A 17460-nucleotide genomic window follows, 5' to 3' on the forward strand; every position below is an offset into this window, starting at 1 on the left:
CCAGTGCCAGCATGTGAGTAATGCCTGGGCATTGCTCCCAGAGACCTTTGAGTTGTTTGTGTCCTTGGGAAGGGCGCTGGGCACAGCCCCGGCCCCTGGGGGTGATGTCCAGCCAGGAGGTGACCATTGCCCCATTTCCAGCTGCCTCCAGCCCTGGGAGCCCGTGGGCACCAAAGGGATGGGGGAAACTCCCCTCGGAGGTTGGTGGCACACACCGTGTCCCCAAGGCCTCCCCATGGCTCGATGGGGTGGCTCTGCTGGTCACAGGTGCTTTCTGTCCCCTCTTGCAGTGTGATCTGGGGGTGTCCTGTCCCTCAGCAGCTCCTGCTGGGTTTGGGGGGAGGTGGAATATGGGATCTCTGCTCTGGCGTGGGGAATTTGGGGACCAGGGACTGAGGGATGCAAGCTGTGGAGATGGTGTCTCTGGGGACAGGGACTGGAGAGACCTGGCTTTTGGGACCTTGGGACCCCCACTTTGGGGACACGAGCTCTGGGGATCTGTCCCTTGAGGGTCCTGGTCCCTCGGGACCCCCACTTTGGGGACACAGACTCTGGGAGCCCCAGGGAAAACCCAGCCCAGCCCACAGACCACAAGCTGTGCAGGTAATTAGAGATAATTAAACCATTTAATGGGGCACACTGAAGCCTCCCAGGGACTGAGGGGACACCCAGACAAGCCATGGGATCCCTAGGTCCCCATGCAACACAACAGCTCGGGGTGCCACCCGGAGGATTAAAAAAAGGAGCTTTTTCTTCGTTCCCCGAAGTGGCCGATTTAGCAGGAAAGATCGAGCAGGTGGCACCGGATGTCCCCAACCGCCAGCGCGTCCCCGGGCGAGCGCGCACCCCACGCTCCCCGTGGGCCCCAAAAGGGGAAGAGGAAGCCAAGGCCGTGGTCAGCCCCGGCTCCTCCAGCCGGCCCCGGTGCCCCGTGCGTGGCCCGGCCCCGGGGGCAGCTGCCGGCGGATGCGGCACCAGGAGGCGTCCCCGCAGCCCCGGGAGGAAATGTCAGCTCAGCCCTCACCTCCGAGTGAGAACTGGGGCGAAGTGGGGGGACTGGGGCTGCCAAAAACATCCCCCTGCAAAAGGCGCTCCCACGGGACGCGTGTGGGAACCACGCGCGGCCCCGCGGAATGTCCCTGTCCCCTCCGGGCTGGGGGACAGCCTGGGAAAGGGCAGCAGCGGGGGACAGAGAGGGTCCCCCCAGCCCTCCCAGTGTCCCCCCAGCCCCTCACTGGTCAGGAATGATGTAGACGTCCTCGGTGGGGGCCAGAGTGTTGGCGTAGATGGGCTGGTCCCCGGGATCGGCCGCGCCCTCCAGGAAATAATCCTCATCCAGCGGGACCTGCGGGCTGGGGGACAGGGGGGGCTCAGGGAGGAGGGAATCGGGGACGGGATGGGATGATGGGATAATGGGATGGGATGGGATGGGATGGGATGGGATGGGATGGGATGGGATGGGATGGCAGGTTCAGCACAGGATGGAGTGGGATGAGGCGCGACGGGGCAGGATAACACATTCAGGGCACAGCAGAGCAGGGAGGGGATGGAACATTCCCGGAATGTTCATTCCCTGCGCCGGAGCCTCACCTGTAGCGCGGCTCCTGCCACGCCGGCGCCCATCCGTGCGCAGCAGCCGGGGCCGTGCCGGGACTCACGAAGACGTTCTCGTAGTCGGGGACATCGGCGACATCGGCGACATCGGCGGGGCCGCTCCCGGTGTCCCGGCTGATGTAACGGGGCTGCCGGAGGTTTCCAGCGGGATCCTGCTTCCCCCTCCCCACGCCGCCCACCGCGGCTCCCGCTCTCCTCCGCCGGTACCAAACCGCGGCCACCAGCGCGGCCACCGCAGCGGCCACCGCAGCGGCCACCGCAGCGGCCACCCCGGCCACCAGCCCCGCGCCGGGCCCGCATTCCCGGTCGTGGAATTCCGTGGCGTTGAAGGGATTCTGGTGGGATGTGAAGCACAGGCAGCGGATCCCCGGGCGGGCACAGTGGGCCAGGACGCTGCCCAGCACGTCGCAGCGGCAGGACACAGACAGGGAGCTCAGCGTGGGCTGGAAGGCGGCGGAGGGCACGGCGGGGAGGGGGTTCCCCTCCAGGCTCAGGTTCCGCAGGGCCGTGGCGTTGGTGAAGAACCCATCGGGCAGCTCCCGCAGCCGGTTCTCCGCCAGGTCCAGCTCCTCCATCCTGGGCCCGAGGCGGGCCGAGGGGCTCAGGGCCTCGATGCCGTTGTGCCTCAGCAGCAGCCGGCGATGCCGGTGGAACGGGCTCCAGTCCAGCTCGGCACAGCCACTGCTCCTGTTGGTCAGGTCCAGCTCTTCATAAATGTCCAGCAGCAAGGGGAAACAGGGGGAGAAGACGAACAGGGCGGTCTCGGGGTGCAGCAGCAGCAGCACCACGAGCAGGGCCGCAGGGAGCCCCATGGTCCTTCCACCGCAGCGGGAGCCTGGGGGGGAAACGGGAATCAGGACCCCCCATTCCCAGCGGATCCCCCCCTTCCCAGTGCAAACCAGTGCAGCCCAGTCTCGTCCCCACCCCACTCCCGCTGTTCCAGGGCTGGGCAGCTCCTGGGGGTCCCAGCGGGGCATTTCCTGCCCCCCTTTCCCCCTCCCAGCCACAGCAGCCCGACTCGCCTGCGCTCCGGCCGCTGCTGCCTGGTGTGGGGAAGAGGAACAGGCGGGTCCGGCTGTCCCGTGTCACCCTGCCAGGGCGTAGCCGGCCCCGGGGGGGGGGGGGGGGCAGGGGGGCAGCACCCCCAAGTCAGCACCCCCTGACCCCTGCCAGACCCCCGGTCCTTTCTTGGGGTGCTGAGCATCCCCCTGGCACTGAGTGTCCCGGTGACCCGAGGGGTGGGGGGCACGCGCGAGGGCACACAGGGACACCCACACGGGTGTGCTCATAGACCGCCCCCCCCGGCAGCACAGGGACCCCCCGAGTGTGAGGGGACCCCGGGGCCGGGTGGGAGCCGGGGGACTCTGCGGCTGTGTCCCCAGGCAGGGTGGGTGTCCCCGTCCTGGTGTCCCCTCCCCGTATCTGCAACTCAGCGTCCCGAGTGTCCACTCCTCATGTCCCTCCGGTGACCGTGTCCCTCCACGTCCACCCCCCTGTGTCCATCCTTGTCCCTGCGTGTCGCCTCGTGTCACACCGTGTCCGCCCCCTGGTGTCCGAGTCCCTTCGTGACTACCTGCTCCCATTCCCTGTCCGTGTGTCCCCTCGTCGTGTCCGTGTGTCCCCCTCGTGTCCGTGCCCACGTATGCCCAACCCCTTGCATGTGTCCACCCCGTCGTGTCCATGTCCACCTGTCACATCCGTGTCCCTCTGTGCCGCGTGTCTGTGGCCACCCCCTTGGCGCCCCTCCGTGTCCACCCTCTCAAATCCGCGTCCCTCCATGACCATCCTGTCCCCATCCCTTCGTGTCACTGCCCCTTTAAGTCCACCCCATCGCGTCCGTGTCCACCCTGTCACATCCGTGTCCCTCTGTGTCCCCCCCCCCGTGTCCCCCCTCCCATATCCACCCCTTCATGTCCGTGTCCACCCTTTCATGTCCATGTCCCTCCGTGCCCACCCCCTCGCGTCCGTGCCCACCCTGCCACATGTCCGCCCTCTGTGCCCGCCGTGTCCGTGCCCACCCCCTCGTGTCCCTCCGTGCCCGCCGTGTCCGTGTCCCCTCGTGTCACTGCCCCTTTAACTCACCCCCTCGTGTCCACGATCCCCGTGTGTCCCCGTCCCTGGATGCCCACCCCCCTCGTGTCCTTGCCCCTCCATGCCCACCCCCTCAAGTGCGTCCCCCGTGTTCCGTGCCCACTCCTCGCCTCCGTGTCCCCGCGTCCCCCCGCCTCCGCCCCCTCGGCTCCGCGTCCCCCCTGTCACATCCGCGTCCCCCCTGTGCCCACCCCGTGGCGCCCGTGACCCTCCTCGCGTCCCCCTGCCCGCCACCACCCCGCTCCCTCCTTCCTCAGCGCGGTCCCCACCGCCTCCCCCCCCCCCCCACCCCCCCCACGCCGCCATCGCCCTTTTAAGCGCGGCGCGCGGCGCGGGGGGGGTGGTGGCGGCGCTGCCGGAACAGCCGCGCGGGGGGGGCGCGGCGGTTTCAAGCTCCCCCTCGGGCGCGCGGCCGCAGCCGGCGGGGCCGGGCCGGGCCGGGCCGGGATGGCGGCGGGGGCGGCGGGGGCGGCGGGGGCCGCGCGGGGCCGGGCCCGGGGCCGCTGACAGCCGCCGCCGCGCCATGTACGCCAAGGGCAAGGGCTCCGGCGTGCCCTCGGACGGCCAGGCCCGCGAGAAGTGAGTGCGGCGCCGGGCGGCGGCGGCGGGGGACGGCCGGGGCGCGGAAGTTTTTGCCGGGGCGGGCGCCGGGGGAGCGGGGACGGAGCGGGAAGGAAGGTGGGGGGAGAGATCGGGAAAAGCGGGGGGGGGGGGGAGATCGGGGGGCGGGCGGACCCCCCGGCCCCGCCCCGCCGGGGAGCACCGGCAGCCGCGGGGCAGCGGGAGCTGGCGGGGGTCAGCCGGGCACCGGGAGCCGGGATGAGCCCCCCGGTCTGCCGCATCCCCCGGGGCACCGGGAGCCGGGATGAGCCCCCCGATCCGTGGCATCCCCCGGGGCACCGGGAGTCGGGATGATCCCCCCCGGTCCGTGCTATCCCCCAGGGCACCGGGAGCTGCGGGGGCACCGGGAGCCTCATGATTCCCCCCCGATCTGTGCCATTCCCCGGGTTACCGGGAAGCGCGATGATCCTCCCGGTCCGTGACTTCCCGGGGCACCGGGAGCCGGGATGATCCCCCTCGGTCCGTGACATCCCCCGGGGCACCGGGAGCTGCGGTGTGCCGGGGTCCGTAGCATCCCCCGGGGCACCGGGAGCCGCGATCACGCCGGGGCTAACGGGAGCCGGGATGTGCCCCCCGGGTATTGCCACATCTTGGGGCACCGGGAGCTGCGGGAGCACCGGGACCCGGGGTGATCTCCCCGGTCTGCGGCATCCCCGGGGCCACCGGCAGCCGGGATGCCCCTTCCCCGACCGTGCCATCCCCCGGGGCACCGGGACCCGGGATGATCCCCCTGGTCCGCGCCATCCGCTCGGGTACCGCGAGCGCACCGTGCCTGCCCTGAACTGGGCTGTGCCCCGCGGTCTCTTCCATCCTCCGGGGCACCGGGAACCGGGGTGATCCCCCCCGGTCTCTGCCATCCCCCGGGGCACCGTGACCCGCGATGGCACCGGGGCTACCGGGAGCCGGGCTGTGCCCGGTCCGCAGCATCCCTGAGGGCACCGGGAGCCCTCCCCGGAGGCCGTGCCATCCCCTGGGGCAGCGGCCACCGGAATGGCACCGGGGCTACTGATGCTCCGCGGCCGCTGCCACCCCCGGTGGCCAGGACCGTGACCCGCCGTTCCCGGCTGTCCCTGTCCTGCTGTGTCCCCGTGCCCGAGGCCACCGCGGTCCCCGGGGCACCCGCTGGGGCCGGGGGCTGCACCCACCGCGCTCCCCCCGGGGCTGGAACCGCCGCGGGTCCCCGTTGCTGCTCCCGGGGGTGGGGACGGAGCACCGGGGGGGCTTCCCGTGAGTGCCACCGGGGACACGCGTGGTGGCACTCGCCCCTGAGCCACATCCTGTGTGGGTTGTGTCACCTGTCCTGGAGCCACCCCAGCGGTGCCGCCGTGGAGGGCGTGCGGTGTCGCCGCTGGGAGTCACTCGGTGTCACCGCTGGGGTCCCTCGCGGGGAGGTGGCATCGAACCTCCTCCTTCATTAATTCTGCACTAATTGAGTGGGGGGGGCTCCATCCTGCCCGTTCCCCGTGTCCCTCGGGGGCTGCTGGGCGGGGATGTCACCGTGGGGGTGGCAGGTCCCTGACACTGTCCCTTGTCCCCGTCCTGTCCCCCCCCAGGCTGGCGCTCTACGTCTACGAGTACCTGCTGCACGTGGGGGCCCAGAAATCCGCCCAGACCTTCTTGTCGGAGGTAAGGGGGGGGGAGGGCGGCACCCCCGGACCCCCCCACCCCACCCACGGGGGGTCCTGGAGCCCCACCCATCCCCGGTGGGGGGTGCTGACCCCCCCTGCCCGCGTCCCTCTCCGCAGATCCGATGGGAGAAGAACATCACGCTGGGGGAGCCCCCCGGCTTCCTGCACTCCTGGTGGTGGTGAGTTGGGGTCTGGGGGGGTTGGAAAGGGGGGAACCCCCCCCCATTCCCTTGGCAGAGGGGCTGGGAGGGGGTCTGGGAGCTGCACCCCCTCCCCATGCTGCCACCACATCACCTCGTACCCCATAAACCTGTCCCTCTGCTTTTCCCATCAGCGATTGGGGGCCCCCCCCTTTCCCTCCCATCCCGGCCCCCCCGCCCGGCTCCTCCAGATGGATCCAATTTGGCACCAAGCGAGGAGCTGGGGAGGGGGGGGCTCCCAGCCCCGGGGCTGGACCCCTGCACTGGGGGGGCCCCAGCAGAGCCCCCCCCGAGGAGGATGTGGGGGCCACCCCGTGGGTGGACATCACTTGTGGGGGGGGCTCGGGGGGGGGGCAGCGAATGATCAGTTGGTGATTTGGGGGGGGGGACACACACACAGCGAGGGGGGGGGTTAAGCTGGCACCTGGCCAGCACCCCCCCAAACCTGGGGTGGGGGGCACCCAGAAACAGACACAACCCCTGTGCTGTCCCACACCCAGGGCGGGGGGCGCGGGCAGGGGACCCCCCCATCCCGGCCCGGGATGCTGCAGCCTGATGTAAAGTCCCAGGAATTTGGGCTCCGGCCGTAGCGACCGTTTCCAGGGAAAACAGGCGGCAGCGCCGGAGCCGGGAGGCCCCCGAGGAGGGGGGGGGGGGACACGGCCGCAGCCCCCCCGCCCCACGGGTGACACGAGTGTGGCCGTGCTCCGTGGGGCTCGCTGAGAAGGAGGGGGGGGTGTGAATTGGGGGGGGGGGGGTCCTCACCCGCTGCCCCCCAAGCCAACACCCCCCATCCCGTTTTCCCAGCGTCTTCTGGGATCTGTACTGCGCCGCTCCGGACCGCCGCGAGACCTGCGAGCATTCCAGCGAGGCCAAAGCCTTCCATGACTACGTGAGTGCCTGGGCATGGGTGGTGGGGGGGGGTCCGTGTCCTGCTGCCCCCCCTCCCCGCCGCCGGGACCCCCCCCCCTCCGCGCCGCCAGCCCCGGATCTGTGGGTGACCTATTTCACGGGGCGGCGCCGAGGGGGGGTTAATCCCTGGGGGCCTGGCTCAGTGCCCCCCCCCCCCCCCTCTCGGGGACCCCGGCGTGTCCTGGCGTGCCCATCCCCCACTGTCACCCCCTCCCGGGGATAGGGACCCCCCCCCTCATTCCCCCCAGTTCCACACCATGGGCGCAGTGCCAGGTCCCACCGGGGGTGTCCCCCCCCTCCCCACCCTGTGTCCTGGGGGTCACTGCAGGACTGGGGCTCAGTGGGACCCCCCCCAACACTGAGGGGGCCCCCCCAGAACAGCTCTGCTCCTTCCCAGTGCCAGCTCTGGAGGTTCAATCATTGGCACAGAGTCAACAGCCCCCGGTGTTCCCGGTGTTCCCAGCGTGTCCCTGTGCCTGCTCCTGCCAGGATTGCAGGCACGGGCGGGGGGCACAGGGGGGTGCTGGGGCCGGGGGGGCACCTTGCCCTGGGATGGGGAGTGGTCCCTGGGATGCTGCAGGGTCCACAGTGCTGGGGGATGCAGGATGATGCAGGATCCAGAGCCCATGGGATGCAGGATGATGCAGGGTCCGCGTCCCACAGGATGCTGTGGGATGCTGTGGTGGGATGCGGGATGATGCAGGGTGCACAGCCCCACAGGATGCAGGATTCTGTGGGATCCACTGTGCTGTGGGATTCTGTGGGATCCACTGTGCTCTGGGATTCTGTGGGATCCACTGTGCTCTGGGATTCTGTGGGATGCTGTGGAGCCCACGGTGCTCTGGGATGTGGGATGCCAGGGGATGCAGGAGGCTGTGGGGTGATGTAGGATGCTGCGGGATGATTTGGGATGCTGTAGGATGCTGCAGGGTCCACAATCCCACAGGATGTGGGGTGCTGAGCCGTGTAGGATGCCCCCGTGGGATGCAGAAATCCACAGGATGCGGGGTGCTGGGGGGGGGGGTCCCTATCCCCTGGTTGGGGGGTGGTCCCTGTCCCCTGGGGTGACACGGGGGGGGACGCTGTGGGCTGCAGGACCCTCCGTGGCCCCCGTGCATTCAGGACCCTGCAGGGCCCACTTGGAGCCGCTGCCCCCCCAGGACACCCCTGACCCCCGTGGGGTCCCGTGGGGCCACGCGTGGCTGCGCCGGCGCCGCGGGGGCTGCAGCAGGACCCCCCCCCCCCCTCGCCGCCCCCGGCCCCCGGCGCTGCGCAGAGCTGATTTCCATGCTGGAATTAATGAGGCTGCCGGTGCGGTGACGGTGACGCCGGGGACATGGCGCGGGTCAGGCCACGTTGCCATGGCACTGCTGCCTGGCAGAGCTGGGGAGAGCTGGGGGGGGCAGCCCCACAATCCCCCCCCCCCCACCCTCGCACCCTCTGGGGTGCCCCACGCAGCCGTGGCCCCATCCCAGTGCCCAGCTGGGCTGAACTGGGGGTCCCAGCATGGAGCCGGGGCCCCCTCCTGTTCCCACGGGTGCTGCTCCACCAGCCCCCCCCCCCCCCCCAGGCACGTCGGGACCCCCGGGAGCATCCTGGTGACCCCATAAAACTCGGGGGGGGGGGGTCCAGCCTGTGCGTGGCAGATGTGGGGGGGAGGGAATTGGGAGCAGCTGCCCCACAGCGGGGTCTGGGGTCCCCCCTGGGGTGAGCAGCCCCCCAAACTGCCCCCCACGTGTCGTCCCCCCCACCATCTCCAATTTTCTCCCTCCTGACCTTGAGCCCGCGGGAGGAGCCACAGCTCCCCAACCTGTTGCCATGGCAACTCTGCTTTGCATCACCGAGTGATGGGGGGGACGGGGGGGGCCCCCATTTGGTCCCTGCTTTGAGGGGGCAGCAGTGACCCCCATCTGTCCCCGTCGCTGTGTCTGGGGGGGTCCCCAAAAGGGGACGTGGCCTGGGCTCAGCCCTGGGACCCCCCCCCCCCAGGACCCCCGTGGATCCCAGGTGCCCACCCCCATGGGTTTTGGTGTCCCTGAGCTCCCGCTGTCACCAACCCTGGGTGTCACCCGTGTCCCACGTGCCGCGGGGTGTCACCATCGCTGTCCCCAAAGCAGCAGCAGCCTCCTGTCACCCTCCCTCGGAGCACAGCGGGACCCCCCATCCCCGCCGGGCTGGCAGTGGTTTGGGGGGGGCTCAGGGCCCCCCGGGTGGAAGGGGCAGCGCGGGGTCCCCCCCCCCCCCCTCTTTCTCCTGCTCGCCTCCAAATTGAAACCAGTTGTGGCGCAGGGGCCGAGCCGGAAAAGCGGCGCATTCCTTCCCTTTACAGCTCCCCTCGGACGGGGCCGGGCGGCGAGCGGGGCCGGGGCCCCCTGCCCGCGCCCCCCCCCCCGGCCCCCGGGGGTCCCCCCGCCTTGGGGCTGCGAGGGGAATGTGGGGGCGAGCTCGGTGCTGGGGTGGGGTGGTGTGGGGGACAATGGGGACCACCCTCCCCAGCCCCCCCAGCTCTGAGCTGTCTCTCCCCGCAGAGCGCGGCGGCAGCGCCCAGCCCGGTGATGGGGAACCTGCCCCCCGGGGATGGCATGGCCGGGGGTCCCGTGCCCCCCGCCTTCTTCCAGGTACCGACCCCCTCGCGGCCCTGCGAGCCGCACCTGAGCCCCCCCCCCCCACCGTCTGTGCGTCCTGAGCGTGTTTTGGGTGCGGGGGGGGGGGGGTCTTTAACATGTTTTACGCCCCCACCATGGCACAGCCTCCTCCCCGACTCCCCCTGAGGTCACAGCCCCCCCCCCCCCCCCACCAGGTCCCTCCCAGGGGTCGCAGCCCCCCCTCCCCAGCCCATAACCTGTTGTGTTTCTCTCCAAGGCTCCTGCGGGTGCCCCCCCTCTGCCCCCCACCCCCGGGGTGCCCCTGCTGGGCCCGCACAGCCAGGTAAGGCTGGCCACAGCCCCCCCCCCCAGCCCCCCAGCACGGCCCCGGCCCCCCCCACCACCACCACCACGACCCCCGCAGGGTGACACAGACCCCCCCCCCCCAGCCCCGGCTGACCCCCCAAACCCCCTCTCTTGCAGCCTTTCATGTCCCCCCGCTACCCCGGCGGCCCCCGGCCCCCGCTCCGGATGCCCAACCAGGTGAGGCGGTCGCTGCCGGGAACCCCCTCCCCAAAAAAAAAGGGGTGCAGCCCCCCCCCCCCCAGCACCCTGACCTCCTGTTTCCCCCCCCACCGCAGCCCCCCGTGGGTGTTCCTGGCTCCCAGCCGCTGTTGCCCAACGCCATGGACCCGGCTGCGCGCTCACAGGGTGAGTTGGGGGTCCCTGACCCCCTCCCCAGACCCCAAGGGGGGCGTTCGGGGGGGGCTGTGGGGGTCTCACGCTTCCCCCTCCCCGATTTGTGCAGGGCATCCTGGCATGGGGGGCCCGATGCAGCGCATGAACCCCCCCCCGAGGCATGGCCGGGATGGGGCCACAGGTACGGGGTACTGGGATAGTGGGATACTGGGATAATGGGATACTGGGATACTGGGATAATGGGATATTGGGGTGATGGGGTACTGGGATAGTGGGATAATGGGATACTGGGGTGCTGGCATAATGGGGTAATGGGATACTGGGATAGTGGGATAATGGGGTGCTGGGATAGTGGGATACTGGGATAATGGGGTAATGGGGTACTGGGATACTGGGGTGCTGGCATAATGGGGTACTGGGATACTGGGATAATGGGATATTGGGGTGATGGGGTAATGGGGTACTGGGGTGATGGGATACTGGGATAATGGGGTACTTGGATAATGGGATAATGGGATGATGGGGTAATGGGATAATGGGATAATAAATACTGGGATAATGGAATACTGGGATGATGGGATAATGGGGTAGTGGAATATTGGAATGATGGGGTACTATGATACTGGGATGATGGGATAATAAATACTGGGATAATGGGGTACTGGGATAATGGGATAATGGAATACTGGGGTGAAGGGATACTGTTATACTGGGATAATGGGATACTGGGATGATGGGATAATGGGATACTGGGACAATGGGGTACTGGGATAATGGAATACGGGGATGGTGGGATACTGGGATAGGGCAGGGTCAGAGATTCAGGGGTGGAAGTGGTTGCAGGGACAGGGTGACGAGGATATGGGGGTGGGAACGGGGATGGGTAGCGGGACAGGAATGGGGATACGGGGATAGAAGGATACAGGGATGGGGTGCAGGGATAAGGGGATGGGAATGGGAATTCAGGGATGGGGGTAACAGGGACTGGGATGGGGATATAGGGATGGGGATGGCTCTTGGGGACAGGGATGGAGGTCACAACGGGGGTGGGGACAGGGGTGCAGGGTGGGGACAGTGCCGGGGGTGTCCCAGCCCCGCTGACCCCCCCCTCCCTCTCCCGGCAGAGCTACGGCAGCGGGATGCGCCCCCCCCCCAGCTCGCTGGCCGGCCCTGGAATGCCCACCATGAACATGTAAGACCCCCGTGCCCCCCCCCCATAACCCCCCCAGCGTGGGGGGAGCCTCGGGGCCGGCAGGACCCCCCCTCACTGTCCCCGTTGCCTTCCCAGGGGTCCCGGTGGCCGCGGGCCCTGGCCCAACCCCAACGCCAACTCCGTAAGTTTTGGGATTTGGGGTGGGGGGGGGTCCTACCCTGTGTCCCCCCACCCATGCTGACTCCCCCTTTGTCCCCCCCCAGATCGCCTACTCCTCCTCATCCCCTGGGAATTACGTGGTGAGTATTGGGGTGCACTGTTGGGGACCGGGGGGGGCTGCAGCGACCCTGTGACCCCCCCCACCCAACCCACCCCCCCCCTTTTTCTTCCTTTTCCCTTCCAGGGCCCTCCTGGGGGCGGTGGCCCCCCCGGCACCCCCATCCTGCCCAGCCCCGGAGGTGAGTGAGGGGATGGGATGGGGCATGAGTGAGTGGGGTTTGGGGGCGTGAGTGAGATTTGGGGGTGCAAGTGGGATTTAGGGGAGTGTGAGTGGGATTTAGGGGGTGCGAGTGGGATTTAGGGGATATGAGTGGGATTCGGGGGTGCGAGTGGGATTTAGGGGGTGTGAGTGGGATTTGGGGATGCAAGTGGGATTTGGGGGAGTGTGAGTGGGATTTGGGGCAGTATAAGTGGGATTTAGGGGATATGAGTGGGATTTAGGAGGGTGTGAGTGGGATTTGGGGGTGCGAGTGGCATTTGGGGGTACAAGTGGGATCTGTGGGGTCCACACTCACCCCCCCCCACGCGTGGTGTCCCCCCCAGACTCCACCAACTCCAGTGAGAACATGTACACCATGATGAACCCCATCGGACCCGCGGGGAACCGGCCCAACGTGAGTGACGGGATGGGGGCACAGGGACTGGGGACAGGGATTGGGGACAGGGACAGGGATTGGGGTCCCCCCAGCATTCCTCACCCCCCCTTTTCCCTTCCAGTTCCCGATGGGGCCCGGACCCGAGGGGCCCATGGGCGGGATGAGCGCGATGGAGCCGCACCACATGAACGGATCCTTAGGTGGGTGACACCCCCTGGGGACAGGAGGGGTCCTTTGTCCTCCCCCAGCACCCCCAAAACCCCAAATCCTGTGGGATTTGAGCTCCATCTGAGGCTGGATGGGCTCGTGCAGCAGGAGGGGCACGTGGATGGGAGGGGGGAGCGGATTGAGGGGACACACACAGGGATTGGGGACACACACACGAATTTGGGGACACACATGGATTTGGGGACACACACAGAGATTTGGGGGCACACACAGAGATTTGGGGACATGCACAGGGATTTGGGGACACACACACGAATTTGGGGACACACATGGATTTGGGGACACACACAGATTTGGGGACACACACATGGATTTGAGGACACACACGCAGATTTGGGGACATGCACAGGGATTTGGGGACACACAGATTTGGGGACACTGGGATTTGGGGACACACACAAGGATTTAGGGACACACACACAGGGATTGGGGACACACTCACAGATTTGGGGACACACACAGATTTGGGGACACAGGGATTTGGAGACACACACACAGGTTTGGGGACACATACAAGGATTTGGGGGGACACACACAGATTTGGGGACACACACAGAGGTTTGGGACACACACAGAGGTTTGGGACACACACACGGGGATTTGGGGTCACACATAGGGATTTGGGGATGCACACACACAGATTTGGGGACACACACACACAGGGATTGGGGACACACTCACAGATTTGGGGACACACACAAGGACTTGGGGACACACACAAGGATTTAGGGACACACACACGGGGATTTGGGGTCACACATAGGGATTTGGGGACGCACACACACAGATTTGGGGACACACACAAGGACTTGGGGACACACAGGGATTGGGGACACGCTCACAGATTTGGGGACACACACATGGATTGAGGGGACACACACTGGGGGGACACTCATGGATTAGGGACACACAAAATTCGGGGGGACACGTGGACTGGGGGGGTCACTAATGCCCCGCTGTCATCCTGGCAGGCTCCGGGGACATGGATGGGCTGCCAAAGGTGAGCTGGGGACCCTGGCACCCCCACGGTGCCGGGACCCCATTTTTTGGGATACCCTCATGTCCTGGGAGCTCCATTTAGTGGGAGCTGGGACCCCCCATGCACTGGACCCCTCCCATTTACTGGGACCCCATTTACTGGGAACCCCCCCATGCACTGGGAGCCCCCCACATATATTGGGGTCCCATTTATTTGGGCTCCCCCATGTGCTGGGACCCCCTTCCCCATTTATTTGGATCCCATTTATTTGGGCTCCCCCATGTGCTGGGACCCCCCCCCCCATTTATTGGGACCCCATTTATTTGGGCTCCCCATTTACTGGGACCCCCCCCCCATTTATTGAGACCCCATTTATTGCCCCCCACCATGTACTGGGACCCCATTTATTTGGGCTTCCCCATGTGCTGGCACCCCCCCCCCCTATTAATTGGGACCCCATTTATTTGGGCCCCATTTATTGCCCCCCACCATGTACTGGGACCCCCATTTTTTGAGGCTCCCCCCCATTTACTGGGACCCCCCCCATTTATTTGAACCCCATTTATTTGGGCTCCACCATATTCTGGGACCCGCCCCCATTTATTTGAACCCCATTGATTTGGGCTCCCCCATTTACTGGGACCCCCCCCCCATTTATTTGAACCCCATTTATTTGGGCTCCCCCATATTCTGGGACCCCCCCCCATTTATTGGGACCCCATTGATTTGGGCTCCCCCATATTCTGGGACCCCCCCCATTTATTTGAACCCCATTTATTTGGGCTCCCGGGACCCCCCCCAATTTATTGGAACCCCATTGATTTGGGCTTCCCCATATTCTGGGACCCCCCCCAATTTATTGAGACCCCATTTATTGAGGCTCCCCCATTTACTGGGACCCCCTCCAATTTATTGGGACCCCATTGATTTGGGCTTCCCCATATTCTGGGACCCCCCCCAATTTATTGAGACCCCATTTATTGAGGCTCCCCCATTTACTGGGACCCCCCCAATTTATTGGAACCCCATTTATTTGGGCTCCCCCATATTCTGGGACCCCCCCCCATTTATTTGAACCCCATTTATTTGGGCTCCCGGGACCCCCCCCAATTTATTGGAACCCCATTGATTTGGGCTCCCCCATATTCTGGGACCCCCCCCAATTTATTGAGACCCCATTTATTGAGGCTCCCCCATTTACTGGGACCCCCCCCCAATTTATTGGGACCCCATTGATTTGGGCTCCACTATATTCTGGGACCCTCCCCCAATTTATTGGAACCCCATTTATTTGGGCTCCACTATATTCTGGGACCCACCCCCCCATTTATTTGGGCTCCACCATATTCTGGGCCCCCCCCCCCATTTATTGCAACCCCCATTTACTTCCCATATACTGAACCCCCCAACCCACCAGAACCCCCTCCCAATACCCCAACCCCCCCCCCACACCGCACTAACTCCTCTCCCCCCTCCCTCCCTCCAGAGCTCCCCCAGTAATTTGGGGGCCCTGAGCAACCCCCCCGGGACCCCTCGGGACGACGCCGAGCTGAGCAGCAATTTCCTAAATCCCTTCCAAAGCGACAGCGTAAGGGACCCGGCGGGGACCCCCGCGGACCCCCGGGGGGGCAGGCGGCGAGGGCGGGGGGCCCGGGGGGGGCGCGGCGGCAGCGGCCGGGGACGGGGGGGGTCAGCGAGCAAATCCCAGTGGCGACCCCCCGAAATTGTGTCAGCACCACCACCGGCGGCGGCGGCGACAGCGGCGGCGACAGCGGCGACAGCGGGGGGGTCGCCTTGGCCGAGCGGCCGCGAGGCGTGAGGAGGGCGGCGCTGGGGGGGCAGCGGTGTGTGTGCCCCCCCCCCCCGTGCCCCCTCCCCGGCCCCGCTAACGCTGTGGTGTCTCCGCTCTCTCTATAGTACTCGCCCAGCATGACAATGAGCGTGTGAGCCCCGCGCCGAGGCCGCCGACAGCCAGACGCCCTCACCCACCACCGAAAAAAAAAAAAAAAAAAAAAAACCATAAAAAAAAATAATTCATTAATTTTAATGATCAGCCCCCCCCCCAGCCCCGCCCCGTCACGCCCAACCTCCCCCCCTCCCCACTCCACACACACATTTTCAGCGCCCCCCGCCCCGTTCCGCCCTCTCCTCCTTTTTTTTTTTTTTTTTTTTTGTTGTTGTTGTCGTTGTTTTTTTAATTTTTTTTTGGTTTTTTTTTAATCCAAACGAACACTAAAAACGAGCAGGAAAAAAAAAAACAAAACAAAACAAAACAAAAAAAAGCGCGGGAGGAAAAAAGAAATAATAATGATGATTAGAAATAAGTCATGTGACTTATTTGCTGCCCCCCCCAGATCCCCCCCCAATCCAGGACTGGGACAACCCCCCCCCCCAGCACTCCTTTTCCAGTCCTTCCCACCCCCCCTGAACTGGGAATGCTCCCAGCACTGGGATTGACCCCCCCAAACTGCTGGGACCCCATTTATTGCCCCCCACTCTGTACTGGGACCCCGTTTGTTGCCCCCTCCTCCAGCACTGGGGACCCCCCCCAAACATTCCCAACCGCAGCCCCCCCCTCCGCAGGGCGGGGTCGGTGCGGGGAGGGGGGGTCTGGCACTGTGGGGGTGCTGAAGGGGCATTTTTGGGGTGTTCTGCCCTCCCACATGGGGCGGCACCAAGCCTGGGGAGGGGGATTTTTGGGGGGCGTCATGGCATTGTGCCCCCCCCTCCCCTCCATGGCAGGTGGTGCCAATTCCCCCCCCCCCTCAATTTCGAGCATCTGGGGGGGGTTTCCCTCCCAGTTCTCCCAGTGCCCCCCCTGAGTCCTGGAGGGGGGCAGGGGGGGCAGAACCAGCACAGACCCCCCCCCCCTCCCCTAAATCCAGGCTGTGCTGGGGGAGGGGGAAGGAGTGTGGGGGGGGCAATCCATGACCCCCCCATGGTGCAGCCCCCCCCCCCCCAGTGCTGTTTAGGGCAGGTCCCAGTGCAGAGCAGCCCCCCCCAGCCCCCAGCCCCATCTGTGTGCTCAGCCAGCACTGTGACCCCCGGCCCCCCCCCCGAGCACCAGACCGGGGCGCCCCCCCCCCCAGAACCCCCCCCCAGGGACCACTTTAATATGAAGGAATTTTTTTTTTTTTTTTTTTTAGTGTGGTTTTGATTTTTTTTTTTCTTTTTTTCGTTTGGGATTTTTTTTTTTTCGGGTTTTTTGGTTTTTTTTTTTGTGCTGATTTTTTTCCTCTTTTATAACAGAAAGGACCTCAAAGCCCCTCCTTAACCACCCCCCCCCTCAAGAGCCCCCCCAAAATGCCGCCGCACACCCAGACCCCCCCCTCCCCTGTACAGCCCCGCACCCCTCGTGTCCCCCCCGAAAATGGGGGGGCAGCCCCCAGCCCCCATAGGGGTGACCCCCCCCCCCATTAGGCGTAGTCGTTCTGTGTAGGGACCCCCCTCATTTCTAAACTTCTAGATTTCCCCCCCTCCCTATTGCTTATCAAAACAAAAATGGGGGAACAACCCTCCCCCCCAAAAAAAAAAAGAACAAAAAAAAAAAAAAAAAAAAAGAAAAAATATAAAAAGAGCAAAAAAAGAAAAAAAAAAAAGCCCTAAAATGACAAAGAAAAAAAAAAAATCCACGACCTCCCCAACACCCCCCCCCCCCGGCATCAATAAATGTAATTTGATTTTTTTTCAGAAGGCGGCGATATTTGGGTCTTGCTGGGGGTGGGGGGGACCCCAAAACCAGGCGAGGGGACCCCAAAACCACATGAAGAGGAACGAGGTGAGGGGGACCCCAAGAACCAAATAAAGGCACCCAAAACCAGGTGAAAAAAAAACCTCACAAAACCAAGTGAAGGGACCCCCAAAACCAGGTGAGG

At 65.6% G+C, this 17460-nt stretch overlaps 2 protein-coding genes across 4 annotated transcripts; one reads left to right on the forward strand and one right to left on the reverse strand.

Annotated features, from left to right (window-relative positions):
* Positions 1–607: 607 nt before the first annotated feature.
* LRRC25 (leucine rich repeat containing 25) lies at positions 608–3413 on the reverse strand. 3 transcript variants are annotated; one of them, XM_053999483.1, is made up of 3 exons: positions 3303–3413; positions 1591–2449; positions 608–1352 (listed from the first exon to the last, which is right to left on the reverse strand). In XM_053999483.1, exons 1-3 carry the CDS (start codon positions 3397–3399, stop codon positions 1232–1234), a joined length of 1077 nt encoding a protein of 358 aa, XP_053855458.1. In that variant the 5' UTR covers positions 3400–3413; the 3' UTR covers positions 608–1231. The 3 variants fall into 3 exon arrangements, with proteins under 3 accessions (XP_053855458.1, XP_053855459.1, XP_053855460.1); XM_053999484.1 differs by lacking the exon at positions 3303–3413 and adding an exon at positions 3188–3294; XM_053999485.1 differs by lacking the exon at positions 3303–3413 and adding an exon at positions 2637–2743.
* Positions 3414–4181: 768 nt separating this feature from the next.
* On the forward strand, positions 4182–17418 carry SSBP4 (single stranded DNA binding protein 4). The gene is given in 19 exon segments (XM_053999469.1): positions 4182–4284; positions 5880–5952; positions 6072–6133; positions 6962–7046; positions 9595–9684; positions 9929–9994; positions 10135–10194; positions 10293–10362; positions 10460–10497; positions 10499–10531; positions 11475–11542; positions 11639–11684; positions 11767–11802; positions 11907–11961; positions 12326–12396; positions 12500–12578; positions 13578–13606; positions 15072–15173; positions 15503–17418. Coding segments are annotated over 19 exon segments (1149 nt in total). The 5' UTR covers positions 4182–4228; the 3' UTR covers positions 15533–17418.
* Positions 17419–17460: the final 42 nt, after the last annotated feature.

This window comes from Vidua macroura, chromosome 26 (genome assembly GCF_024509145.1).
Source record: "Vidua macroura isolate BioBank_ID:100142 chromosome 26, ASM2450914v1, whole genome shotgun sequence".
Lineage (NCBI taxonomy): Eukaryota > Metazoa > Chordata > Aves > Passeriformes > Viduidae > Vidua > Vidua macroura.